This window comes from Ursus americanus, chromosome 9, assembly GCF_024610735.1.
Source record: "Ursus americanus isolate L20-20 chromosome 9, mUrsAme1.1.p, whole genome shotgun sequence".
Lineage (NCBI taxonomy): Eukaryota > Metazoa > Chordata > Mammalia > Carnivora > Ursidae > Ursus > Ursus americanus.
Genome location: NC_142135.1, coordinates 35,580,190 through 35,593,969, shown reverse-complemented (window position 1 = coordinate 35,593,969; position 13,780 = coordinate 35,580,190). Strand labels below are relative to the sequence as shown.

The following is a 13,780-nucleotide window of genomic DNA, read 5'->3' as shown; positions in this document are numbered from 1 at the left end:
GGAAAAATAACTTAATAGACACTGATTTTCTTCCAGGGTTTCTATAACTTTAAAATGTTCATTTTTTATTAAGCTAATAGTTTTTCCTCTTTCTCCCAGATGATGTTGACACTAATTAGCAAGGGCCAAAAGGAGCAAATTGAACAGCTCTTCGATGACCTCTCAGACACACCAAATAAACATTTTACTTTAGAAGATGTGCGCGCCCTAAAAAGGAAGTATGAGCTTTAAGTCAAGACTACTGTTAGATTTCTCCCATGCATGTATGTGTTCCAGTAATGCTAGTGGGTTGGTACTGTAATAGAGTTGCATGGATAAAACGTGGTTTAGAAAAGATCCTTTGGTCTGGACTATAAAATATTTTACTTATTTTTATACATAGAACATGTATATTCTACAATATGCTTTTTATTAGGTGTAAATATTTTCTTAGGTACTAAGAGCTAACATCTTTATATTTAATAATAAGTATATTTGGAACTTGTTTAAAGTACATTTTAATTTATATTATACATTTTCTTTTAATTACTTGTAAAAATTTGAGTTAAATTACATTTCTTTGAGCTACGAAGGATTCCTCTAAAGTTTGATAGAAATGTATTTCTTTAAAAATCATTAACAGTGATTATTTTATCACCTTTATTTCCTGCTATGATATGTATAAATCCCACTTTATACTACTTGTGGATCACAGTCTGCTAGGGTGAAATGATTATTAAATAAATTGATTATTAATTTAAGAGCTATAAGAGGAACTTATTTTTTCTTACATGGAAATATTAACAAAAATTTGCAAAAATTTCTACTTTTTACTAGATTTTAAAAAGCTCCCTTTCCATATATATTGCTTATGTAAATAATAACAAAACCACCACTGTATAAAAGCAAACCAAGCCTGCGTTTTGTCACCTCCACATTTTCCCCAATGTTTAAATGTTCCTTTTCCTCCTCCTTTAAGCATGACCATATTTATTCCCTTAATGGAAAGTGAAGAAATCTTATATTGAAAGCTCCTTTGTTAACTGGGTCAAAGTAAAGGTATTTCTTACAATAAAACATTCAGGTCTGTATGAATGTACTGTCATTTATTCCTGTAATTATTACAGTCAGTTCTTTTTCTGGAGCATTCTTTTATTCTTTAGAAGTGACGATCAAAGATGAGTATCACTTTCATTATTTCCAAATTCATTATCTAATCTTTTAGAATTACAGAATTTTAAAAAAATCATTGTGGGTAAATGATACCTTTCAAATTCCGACATTTTTCTTTTTAACTGTTCTTTGTTCATTAATGAAAATCTATGACTCTAGTCTTCAAGCAAACAAAAGTTTTCTCCTTTTGAATGTTAGTAAACTTTGGAGACAGACATTAAAAGGAAACCTCTTTTTCTGACAGTTAACATACCCAGCACCTCGCTGCAGGGGCTTCGCCGCTGAGCCGTCTGGCAGTGGTGGAACTCTCCTCCAGAGGAGGTGGAAAGCAGTGAGTGCCCAGTTGTGCCAGTTGTGTGGGTCATGCTTGGAGAAATCCATTTGTCTCCAGCAGCAGCCAGGGTACGGAGATGGGACCTCCGTGACTGTAAGGGGGAGGGAAGAGAGGTGAAGGAAGCAGATGAGAATATCAAAGGGCATTAAAAGAATGCAGTTCCTGCTGACTGCTTTAAGACATCAGCAGGAAGTCTGCCTGCCTGTATACTCCTGGGAGTCTCCCACTCAAGGATCTCCCCACCAGATTGCCCCACTGGGTCCACAGGCACCCCCAAAGCCCCAAGTGCTAAAGTCACACCAGCTCCCACTATGTGGCTAGATCCCTGCACATGCTCCTGATGGGGCAGCGAGAACAGGTCCAGTGGTCAGTGTGTTCTCAGAAAAGTGGACCTGGGTCTGTGGGCAAGGGAGCAATCACCAACTGGAGCTGTGGAGCTATGGCACCACCTGGGAAATGGGTTTCCAGCAGCCAGCCTGGTGAGTTGTAAGGAAAGATGGAGAAGTTTTAAGAATTCTGCCACTAGAGGGAGCAAGAGGAGCGGAGCAACCTGATGAAGCAACACTCCATCGGAAGGCAACAGGTAAAGGCTCAGGAGATGTCTGCTACTTAAAATGTGAAAACAGCAATGCAAAAACACAAACATGAAAATCAAAATTATTTCACCCCCAAAAGATCTCAATAATTCAACAATTGAGCTCAAAGACAACAGAATATTGCGATCTAGCTGATAAAGAATTCAGAACAACTGTTTTGAAGAATACAACTAGCTACAAGAAAACTCAATACAATGATATTAGGAAGGAAAATACATAAAATAACTTTAAAAAAAAAGATCTATTTTAGAGAGCGTGCATGAGCAGGGGTGGGGAAGCAGAGGGTAAGGGGAAGAAAACTCCTCACTGACGGTGGAGCCTGAAGCAGAGCTTGATCTCAGGACTCTGAGATCATAACCTGAGTTGAGACCGAGAGCCAGTCAGATGCTCAACCGACTAAGCCACCCAGGCATCCCAAACAAAAGAATAATTTACCAGAGAGATAAAAAACTTTTATAAAAGAACCAAATTTTGGAGTTGAATTCAGTGAGTGAGATGAAGACTACAACAGCCTCTGTAGTGGGACAGAGCAGATGGAAGACAGAATAAATGACTTAGAGGATAGGAATTTTGAAATAATCCACAATCCAGAAGACAAGAGGGAGAAGAGGGCAGAAAGTTTATTTTAAAAATAACTGAAAGACTTGGACATCCAAATTCACAAAGTTCATAGATCACCCTATTATCTCAATGTGGCAACACCTTCTTCCAGACACGTTACAAGGAAACTACCAAAATTCAGAGAATCCTAAAGGCACAAAGGGGTAGAAAGTATAACTTACAAAAGAACCCCCATTAGGCTATCAGATTTCTCTGCTATAGGCCTGGAGAGAGTGAAATGACATATTCCAAGTGTCAAAAAATAAAAACTGCCAGCCAGTTACCCTTCAGCAATGAAGGAGAAATAAAGAAGCTGTGGGAATTTATCACCACTAGGTCTGCCTTGCAAGAAATGCTGCAAGGAGTTCTTCGAGCTAAAATAAAAACATGCTAATCAGTGACATGAAAAATACTTAAATTTAGAAAACTAATTCTATAATAGGATAGTATATTAGCCACTTAACTATGTAGTATAAAGGTTAAAGGAAGAGTGTTAAAAATAACTTGCTAAGATAATTTGCTAACAGTACACAATATAAAAAGATGAATTGTGATAAAAATACAGGAGTAAAAGAGTAGAGCCTTTATAGGCAAATGAAGATCAGCTGTTAATCAGCATGTATGAAATGTTTTATGCAAGCCTCATGTTAACCACAAAGCAAAAATCTAGATTCACAAAAGATTAAAAAAGGGAAACATACATGGGGTATACCCAGCATGGAAAATCACAAAGATTAAACAGGAACAAGGAAAAGGGCGGGGGCTGGAAAAAGGAACAACAGAAATACAGAACAACCAGAAAGCAATCACTAAGAGGGCACTTGTATATACCTACATATCAATAATTACTCTAAATGTAAATTGAATTCACCACTCAAAAGGCAGAGTGGCTGCTTTAAAAAAAAAAAAAAGTAAGACCCAACTATATATTTCACTCAAGAGACTCACTTCAGCTTTAAGAACACACAGAGGCTCAGAGTAAAGGGCTGGAAGAAGAAATTACATGCAAATGAAAACCAGAAGAGCAGGGATAGCCATACTTAACATTAGACAAAACAAACTTTAAGCCAAAAATGGTAACAAGAGACAAAGGTCATTTTATAATGATAGAGGTCATTGTATCTGAACTGACCTTCAGATATAATGTAGTGAATGTCAGTACAGCAAGAAGATATAACAATCATAAATACGTACGCATTCAACATTGGAGCACCTAAGCAGATGAAGCAAATACTAACAAACCTGAACGGAGAAATAGATCATAGAATAATGGCAGACGGCTTTAATACTTAGAGCAATAGATAAGTCATCCAGACAAAATAAGGAAACGTTGGAATTGAACCATACTTTGGACCAAATGGACCTGACATAAAGAACATTCCATCCAATCTCAACAATATATTATTCCCAACTACACAAGGAATGTTCTCCAGAATAGATTATAGGATGGGACACAAAACAAGTCTTAGCAAATTTAAGACTGAAATCATACCAACCATCTTTTCTGACCACATAGTAAAGAACTACAAATCAACAAGAGGAAAGCTGGAAAATTTATAAATATGTAGAAATTGAAACAACACTTCTGAACAACCAATAGGTCAAAGAAGAAATCAAAAGGGAAATAACATTTATCAAATGAAAATGGAAACACATCAAACCCATGCAAAAGCAGTTCTGAGAGGTAAGTTTATAGTGATAAACGCATATATTAAGAAGTCAGATCTCAGTCTGACTTTACACTTAACTAAAAAAGAACAAACTAAGCTCAAAGTTAGCAGAAGGAAGGAAATAAGGATCAGAGCAGAAACAAATGAAATACCAGAAAAAAAAATAGAAAAGATCAACAAGACTAAACTTTTTTCAAAAAGATAAATGAAATTGACAAGACTGCACTAGACCAAGACTCAAAATCAGAAATCAAAGAGGAGACATTACAGATAAGGATCATAAGAGCCTACCATGAATAGTTATATGCCAACAAATTAGATACATTTGAAGGAATCAATGAATTCCTAGAAACACAGAACTCACTAAGACTGAATCAGGAAGAAACAAAATCTGAACAGACCAATAAGAGACTGAATGAGTAATCAAAAACATCCTAACACAGAAAACTCCAGGACCAGATGACCTCACTGGCAGATTCTACCAAACATTTGAAGATGAGTTGACAATCCTCAAACCCTTCCAAAAAACTGAGGAGGGAACACTCACTTCCAGGCTGATTCTATGAGGCCAGCATTACCCTGATATCAAAGCCAGATAAAGGATCTACAAGAAAACTAAAGACCCATAACTCAGATGAATATAAATATAACATACTCAACAGTGAAGAATCAAAAGCTTTTCCTTTAAGATTAGGAACAAGACAAGGATGCCCACTCTCACTGCTCTTAATGCAAGTGTTGGACAGTTAGGCAGGATACAGAAATAAAAGGCATCCAAACTGGACGGGAAGAAGTAAAATTTGTTTAAAGATTTTATTTGAGAGAGAGAGCAAGTGAGCACAAGTGGGGTGAGGGACAAAGAGACAAGCAGACTCCCCACTGAGCAGGGAGCCCAACGTGGGGCTCGATCCTGGGACTCTGGGATCATGACTGAGCTGAAGGCAGACGCTTAACCGAATGAGCCACCCATGTGCCCCGGAAGAAGTAAAATTTTTGTTGCAGATGATATTTTATATAGAGAAAATCCCAAAGATTCATTTAAAAAACCGTTGGAACTAATCAAAGCCAATAAAGTTGCTGGATATAAAATCAACATAAAGAAATCAGTTGCATTTCTAGAACAGTGAAACATCTGAAAAACTATCCCATCCATTCACAGTAGCATCAAAAACAAAACAAACTAAATTTGACCAAGGACGTGAAAGATCTGTATAGCCAAAACTATAAGACTTCATTGAAAGCAATCAAAGAGGACACAAGCAAATGCAAGGAGAGTCCATGCTTATGGATTGGAAGAATTAAATTTGTTAAAAAGTCCCTATTACCCTAAACCGTCTATAGATTCATTACAATCCCTATCAAAGTTCCAATGGTATTTTTCACATAGAAAAAAAAATCCTAAAACTTGCGTGGGACTGGAAAAGACCCCAAATAGTCAAAGCAATTAGAACAAAGAACAAAGCTGGAGTTATCACACTTCTCGATTTCAAACTAACCTATGAAGCTTTAGTAATTAAAACCACATGGTACTGGCATAAAAACAAGATACACAGACAAGTGGAACAGAACAGAGAACCCCAAATTAAACCACTACATATATAGTCAACTAATATTCAACAAGGCAGCCAAGAACACCCAGTGGGGAAAGGATACTATTTCGACAAATTGTGTTGGGAAAACTGGATAAACACAGAAAAGTGAAACTGGACCCCTGATTTTTTTTTTGAGATTTTATTTGATAGAGCATGAGCTGGGGGGAGGGGCAGAGGGAGAGGGACAAGCAGACTCCCCACTGAGCGACCAACATGGGGCTCAATCCCAGGGCCCTGGGATCATGACCTGAGCCAAAGGCAGATGCTTAACTGACTGAGCCACCCAGGTGCCTGGGCCCTTAATCTTATACCACCCACAAAAATTAACTTGAAACAGATCAAAGACTTAATTAAACCTAAGACTTGACACCATAAAACTCCTAGAAGAAACCAGGAAAGAAGTTCCTTGATATTGGTCTTGGCAATGATTTTTTTGCCTATGACACCAAAAGCACAAACAAAAGCAAAAATTAACGAGCGGGACTACATCAAAACGAAAAGCAACTTTTGCGCAAGTGAAACGATCAACAAAATGGAAAGGTAATGTACAGAATGGGAGAAAATATCTGCAAAGTATATACTGGATAAAAGATTAATATCCAAAATATGTAAATAGTTCTCTGAGAAAACACCAAATGGCGGATGGCACTGGTGCAGTGGGAAGGTCTGGAGGACTTGGGGCCCTGGAATGTGAGGCTGTGGTGGCTTCTGCAGAGGCTTGGCAGCGGCATGCAGGGTGGGGGTTGCGGCCATGGTGAGGCTGGGGCCAAGGCCAAGGAGCTTGTGGAGACAAGGCCAAGAACTGGATCCCTGTCACCAAGCTGGGCTGCCTGGTTAAGGACATGAAGATCAAGTCCCTGGAGGAGATCTATCTCTTCTTCCTGCCCATCACAGAATCTGAGATCATTGACTTCTTCCTGGGGGCATCCCTCAAGGATGAGGTTTTGAAGATTATGCCTGTTCAAAAGCAAACCTGTGCTGGCCAGCAGACCAGGTTCAAGGTATTTGTTGCCATTGGAGATTACAATGGACACATCATTCTGGGTGTTAAGTGCTGAAGGTAGCGACAGCCATCCATGGGGCCATTATCCTGGCCAAGCTTTCCATCATCCCTGTGTGGCAAGGCTACTGATGGTATACGATCCACAAGCCCCACACCATGTCACGCAAGGTGACAGGCCGCCATGGCTCTGTGCTGGTGCACCTCATCCCTGCCCCCAGAGCATTGGCACTGTCTCAGCCCCTATGCCCAAGAAGCTACTGATATGGCCCGTATTGTTGGCTGCTGCATCTCAGCCAGGGGCTGCACTGCCACCCTAGGCAACTTTGCCAAGGCCACTTTTGATGCCATTTCCAAGATCTACAGCTATCTCACCTCTGACCTCTGGAAAGAGACTGTTCACTAAGTCTCCCTATCAGGAATTCACTGACCGGGGCACCTGGGTGGCTCAGTTAAGCATCTGCCTTTGGCTCAGGTCATGATCTCAGGGTCCTGCGATTGAGCCCCACGTCGGGCTCCCTGCTCATGGGGAGTCTGCTTGTCCCACTTCCTCGGCCCCTCCCCCTGCTCATGTGCATGCTCGCTCGCTCTCTATATATCTCAAATAAATAAAATCTTAAAAAACAACAACAACAACAACAAAACCGGAATTCACTAACCATCTTGTAACGACCCACATCAGAGTTTCCATGCAAAGGACCCAGGCTCCAGCTGTTGCCAGTATATAGTTTTATACAAGAAAAATAAAGTGAATTAAAATCTGTTAAATAAATTTATATATATAAACAGTAACGAAAACCAATCCAGTTAAAAAAGGGGCAGAGGAACTAGACATTTTCGCAAAGACAACCTCAAAATGGCCAACAGGTATATGAAAAGATGCTCCACATCACTAATCATCAGGGAAATGCAAATCAAAACCACAATGAGCTATCCCCCTCACACCTACGAGAATAGCTATCATCAAGAAGACAAGAAATAAGCATTGGTGAGGATGTGGAGAAAGGGAACCCTAGTACACTGGTGGGAATGTAAATTGGTGCAGCCACTATGGAAAACAGTATGGAAGCTCCTCAAAAAACTAAAAACAGAACTACCATATGATCCAGCAATTCTACTTGTGGGTATATACCCAAAGGAAAAAAAAACAGGATGTTGAAGAGATATATGCGATCCCCTGTTTACTGCAGCATTCACAATAGCCGAGATATGGAAACAAGTATGCCCAACAACTGATGAATGAAGATTACAAACACACACACACACACACACACTGCAATATTATTCAGTCGTAAGAAGGAAATCTGCCATTTGTGACATGGATGGACCTTGAGGACAGCTAAGTGACATAAGTCAGAGAGAAACAAATACTGTATAATATTACTTATATGTAGAATCTTAAAGCCCAACTCCTAAAAATAGTAAAATAATATCCAGGGCACTGGAGGTTGGGGGAATAGGAGAAACGTTTAAGTGTACAAACTAGCAACTAGTAGATAAGCTAAGTCCTAGAGATGTAAGAGCACAGCATAATGATTATAGATAACAATATCGTATTATAAACATCAAACTTGCAAAGAGACTGATCTTAATTACTCCTACCACAAAAAAATAATTATGTGAGGTGATGAAGGTGCTACCTAGCACTACAATGGTAATCATATTACAACACATGTGTACCAAACCAATATGAACACCTTAAATTTACACAATATGTCAAATACATTTCAATTAAAACAACTGTAGGTAGTTTTGACTGTGCACAATTTATCACACGCTAATTTAATCCTTATAATTCTGTTATAGATGAGGAATTCATGGCACAGAAAAGATATAGAGAAAAACTTAAATCCTTGTATATTAACAAGGATTACAAATATTACATGTGGCTGATCCAAGATTCAAACCTGGGCAATCTGTCTTTGAACCTTTGCTGTGTAATGGAAAGTATTAAATATAATGGAATAATTAGTAAGGTGCCTGGCCTGTAAGTATTACAGCTTAGTAGAGGCAATGAATATGTAAATTACCAACCCTGTTACACTAATAGAGGTGTTAGAGTTGATTATGCAGACCAAGAGATATGCCCAGTACTGCCTGTGAGGTTAAGATAAGTTTCAAGGAGGTCATGTTGCAGCTTGAATTTGTCATGAGGACGAGAAAAGGATGTGCCAGGCAGAGGACACGGGGGACACAGAGGCATCGAGATGCATGCTGAACGAAAGCATGAACTAACTGGGCATGTTTAGGGAACTGCATGTACTCTTAATACCAGAGGAGCATAAGTCTGTGTGATAAGCCTGAAGGAACGACAGTTGGATCAAACAGCTGTATGCTGCATATAAAATGGTAGAAATATCAGAGTTTTAGTTACACAAGTAGTTCCTTTGTGAGTCAGGCATTGCCACTCTTAACCAATACCTGGTTTTCTTCCCCTTCTCGTCATACGCAAGACAGGAGCTTTAGTCTTTTTCTGATTGGTTAGGGCCATGTGACTAATTCTACCAACAGAGCAGAGGTAGAAGGGAGGTGTCCCTCCTGGGCCCTGGTGTCCAAGAGCTGGCACAGGCCCTACGTGGTCTTTTCATCTTGCTACAGTGACTGAGAAGGCCTCACGTTCCAGTTCGTGGGTTACAGGAAGACTCCATTAACCCGATTCTTGGAGTGTTGGTCTGAGGCAAATTCCTGCCAATCTGCATTGAACAGATAGCATGAATAAGAAATAATCCTTTTTTGTTAAGCCACTGAGATTTCAGATTCTTTAAAATTATATCCAAAGACTTAGTCTCTCACAGTGTTTCTGTATCTCTTCTGCTTTAAGCCCTTAAATCTTTCCTGAGCTCCCAATCTATAAAACCAACTTCAAACTGTTCGTCTCCCCATGAATGTCTCGTCGGCACTTCAAATGTAGTAATGCCCCAAACTGAACTCTTCGTTCCCTCAAACTCAGGCTTCACTTACTTGGGATCTCTGTGAAAGGTACCAGGGTTTAAGCTCTGATCTAAGCCAGAAACTTCAGCTTCCTCCTAGGCTTTTCTTGCTCTTTCAATGTCCACATCCAATATTTCATTCGGGCAAACTGTTTTGTTACCCAGAGAGGGCGTATTCACCAGTCACTGACTTGCTTATGCACCCCACGTTTCCCTGCTCCAAATGCTCTCCTCTCCTTCCTCTTACCTCCAAAAACCACAAGGCTATTCCTAGTCATCCTTTAAAATCCAGTTCAGAGACACCTAGGTGGCTCAGTAGGTTAAACATCTGCCTTCAGCTCAGGTCATGACTGTGGGTCTTGGGATTGAGTCCCACAGTGGGCTTCCTGCTCAGCGGGGAGTCTGCTTCTCCCTCTCTCTGTCCGCCCCCCCCCCCCCCGCTCATGCTCTCTCTCAAGTAAATAAATAAAATCATTAAAAAAATAACCAGTTCAAACGTCACCTCCTAGAGGCTCTTCCTCACCCACGTTGGCTGAGTTAAGTGATCTTTGTTTTCTCATAGTGCACAGCTCTGCCACAGCTCTAACCACTGTTTCGGTGGTTGTGTGCTTGTTTTAAGATTATTTATTTGAGAGAGAGAAAGAGAGTGTAGGGGGAGAAGCAGAGGGAGAGGGACGAGCAGACTCCATGCCAAGTGTGGAGCCTGACATGGACTCAATCCCATGACCCCGAGATTATGACCTGAGCTGAAATCAAGGGCCGGACACTCAACCGACTGAGTCACCCAGATGCCCCCACTGTTTTGGTGTTTTGAGTTGACTTGTCTGTGACAGAAAATGTCTGGTTTAGTTCTGTTCCCCATGTTGCTCAGGAAGATGACTGGCACAATGGAGATTTAATACCTCCTCAATGAAAGAATAAGCATTACTGGGGTGCCTGGGTGGCTAGTTGGTTAAGCGTCTTGACTTGGGCTCAGGCAATGATCCCAAGGTCCTGGGATGGAGCCTTGAGTCGGGCTCCCCACTCAGCGGGGAGTCGGCTTGTCCCTCTTTCTTTGCCCCTCCCCCAGCTTGTGATCTGTCTCTCTCTCAAATAATCTTGAAAAAAAAAAAAGCATTACTAACTTATATTTTTGGGTACATATATTAAAATTTTCAATAGGGGCGCCTGGGTGGCTCAGTCGTTAAGCGTCTGCCTTCAGCTCAGGGCATGATCCTGGTGTTCTGGGATCGAGCCCCACATCAGGCTCCTCCACTGGGAGCCTGCTTCTTCCTCTCCCACTCCCCCTTGTGTTCCCTCTCTCTCTGGCTGTCTCTATATCTGTCAAATGAATAAATTAAAAAATCTTAAAAATAAAATATTTCAATAGAATGAGCACTTGTTATACAAGTGTAATGGGTAAATCATGCATCCAGAAGTAGCAAAGTCTCAAAGAAAGTAATTCTATACAGAGCGAGGGTGATTAATCATCAAAGTTTAACCTCATGCCTTAGGGACCTAATAAGCAGAATTTCTAGACAGAAGAATGAAAGACAAAATATTAAAACAGAAAAAGGGGGAAAAACCCAAAGCCTTTTAAATGAGAACTATACATGACAATACTTACTAGATGTAGAACACCTGAGGAAATTTACAATCGCTGGGCTTAAGTTTGCATATTTTTAAATGATTAGTAAATATCATCTAGGCTGACATCATGTTTGTTGTGATACAACATATGAAAATGCCTTCTAAGCTATATACAGTATTTCTGGTTCATGGACACTACAAAAACTCCCTGTGTATAGAGCATCTCCTAACTATGGCCCATCAGTTATTGTCCAGTCTCTGCAGCTGTCACATCATCCCACAGTTCACTGCCATGGTAGTACCACTGGCTGTGACCACCCTCAGCTCCTGACCTTAACTGAACCAACAGGCCATCTCCTACGAGTGCTCCAATAAGCTCCCCTTCCTTCTGACTTACCACATTTTCCCTGCTCCTCTTCTTTTAGAAATTAATTTCCCCCTCCTTACTAGGGCTGTTCCCTCATCCCATCCCCTCTTCAAGGGCTTTCCTCCAACGATACCACCATCTTTTGCACATGTCCCTTTCAATTAGTGCCTTCCTCTCATCCTACAAACCTAACTCAACTCTTCCCCACTTCAAGTCCCTTTCAATCTCCAAGTTTCCATCCTTTCCTACATCAGGTTTTCAAAAGTAACTTTTTCTATTTTTCCCACCTCTCAAATTATCTTTTTTGAAAGAAATTCAGCCTCTATTTCCCATCATATTCAAACTACTCTCAACAACCTTGGTCAAATCCAGAAGCCTTTTCTTAGTCATAGAATTCGGTTACACTGTAGCCCAAAGAGATTTTTTTACAGATCATCTCATCTAATTCTACTCCCTTTATTTATATTGAAGCCCAAATTAAGAACACAATAGAATACTATGAGTCAGGAATGCTGATAAACTGTGACTGTACTATTTTTAAACTTTTGCTGAGATTGTGGGCAAAGAAAATGAAATTTGAAAGGTGAAGCAGCAAAATCTTAACGGCAGCTGCAAGACTGAATCTAAATTGGCTTAGTTCTGAATTGCTCAGAATGATCGATGATGTATCTAGGCAATTTCAGAGAGTGCCTCCTTCGTGAGCAAGATCTCAGAATGCACAGCACTCTGTAAGCTGACACTGCAACAGGATGGATATATTGAGAATTTGATGTTTGTCAGGAAAGCTTTCATTTCCACTTCTGAAATGCATTTTGGTGAAAACTCCCTTTATGACCCCGGGAAGTGGTGACAGTTTTTTTTTTTTTTTTTTGAGGATTTCAAGCCAATTTATTTTATATTGAAGGTAAAAGTTTGATTCTTTAAAAGCACTTATCACAGTCTGTAATGACTTGATTTTTTATTTACTTGGTTTCTTGGGGTGAGGGCTATATCTGTCTTGTTATTGTATTTTTAAAACCCGGAACACAGGGACGTCTGGATGACTCAGTCGGTTAAGCACCTGTCTTCAGCTCAGGTCATGATCCCAGAGCCCTAGGATCAAGTGCCGTATTGGGCTCCTTGCTCCGCACAGAACCTGCTTCTCTCTCTGCCCCTCAACCCTGCTCATTCTCTCTCTCTCAAATAAAATCTTTTTAAAAAATCAAATAAATATTTCTCAAACACTGCTTAGAATATATGCATCAGAATCACTTGGGAATCCTGAGTCTAAGGGGTTGGGAATCTAACTTTTAAAATCTCTCTCCTAATTCTTAGGCAAGTTGGAATATGTGACCCAGTGGCCCAGAAGGTGAGTGTGCAGTAACTAGTATCTGAGTTGTGTAAGCCCTGTAAGTGAACTAAACGATTCATCACCCTCTGCATAAAATATGGGGAATAGATAAAATGGATAGTTCCCGCTTTTAATGAGCTTATGACTAACTTAAAAAGAAAATAAAACCAAGTTCAAGAGACTCTAGTAGAGGGGTGCCTGGGTGGCACTCAAGTAGGCTGGGCATCCAACCCTTGCTTTCAGCTCAAGTCATAATCTCAGGGTTGTGAGATCGTGCCGCATGTTGGGCTCCGCACTTAGTGTGGAGTCTGCTTGAGATATTCCTTTCCTCCTCCCCCTCCTCCTCGTGCTCACTCTCTCTAAAATAAATATATAAATCTTAAAAAAAAAAAAGAGCAAGGGAGACTCTAGTAGAGAAAAAAAGGATCAGTGAAATGTTTGTCAAAATTACTAAAAGGACCAAGTAGAATAAATCAAGAATGTTTTCAGGAAGAGGTAAAATCTAAGCCACGTTTTTAAACAGACTTCAGTGGATGAGAAGGAAGAGCTCAGTAAAATTAAATCACTTTACTATGGAATTGCCAGTATCACAATGCATTAGAAACTTAGTAATAACTCTGCCACTGCAAGCTTCACCATG

At 40.1% G+C, this 13,780-nt stretch overlaps 1 protein-coding gene and 1 pseudogene across 7 annotated transcripts in view; both read left to right on the top strand.

Moving 5' to 3' along the window:
* The window catches only part of SPAG1 (sperm associated antigen 1), a 65,660-nt gene extending 64,590 nt beyond the window's left edge, over positions 1–1,070 (top strand). For all 7 annotated transcript variants that reach the window (XM_045805863.2, XM_045805866.2, XM_045805864.2 and 4 more), the window contains one exon: positions 100–1,070. In XM_045805863.2, coding sequence (XP_045661819.2) covers positions 100–231 — 132 coding nt within the window. In that variant the 3' untranslated portion in view covers positions 232–1,070. The remainder of the gene's footprint in view (positions 1–99) is intronic.
* A 5,315-nt stretch (positions 1,071–6,385) lies between these two features.
* On the top strand, positions 6,386–7,672 carry LOC123797970 (small ribosomal subunit protein uS5 pseudogene; annotated as a pseudogene).
* Positions 7,673–13,780: the final 6,108 nt, after the last annotated feature.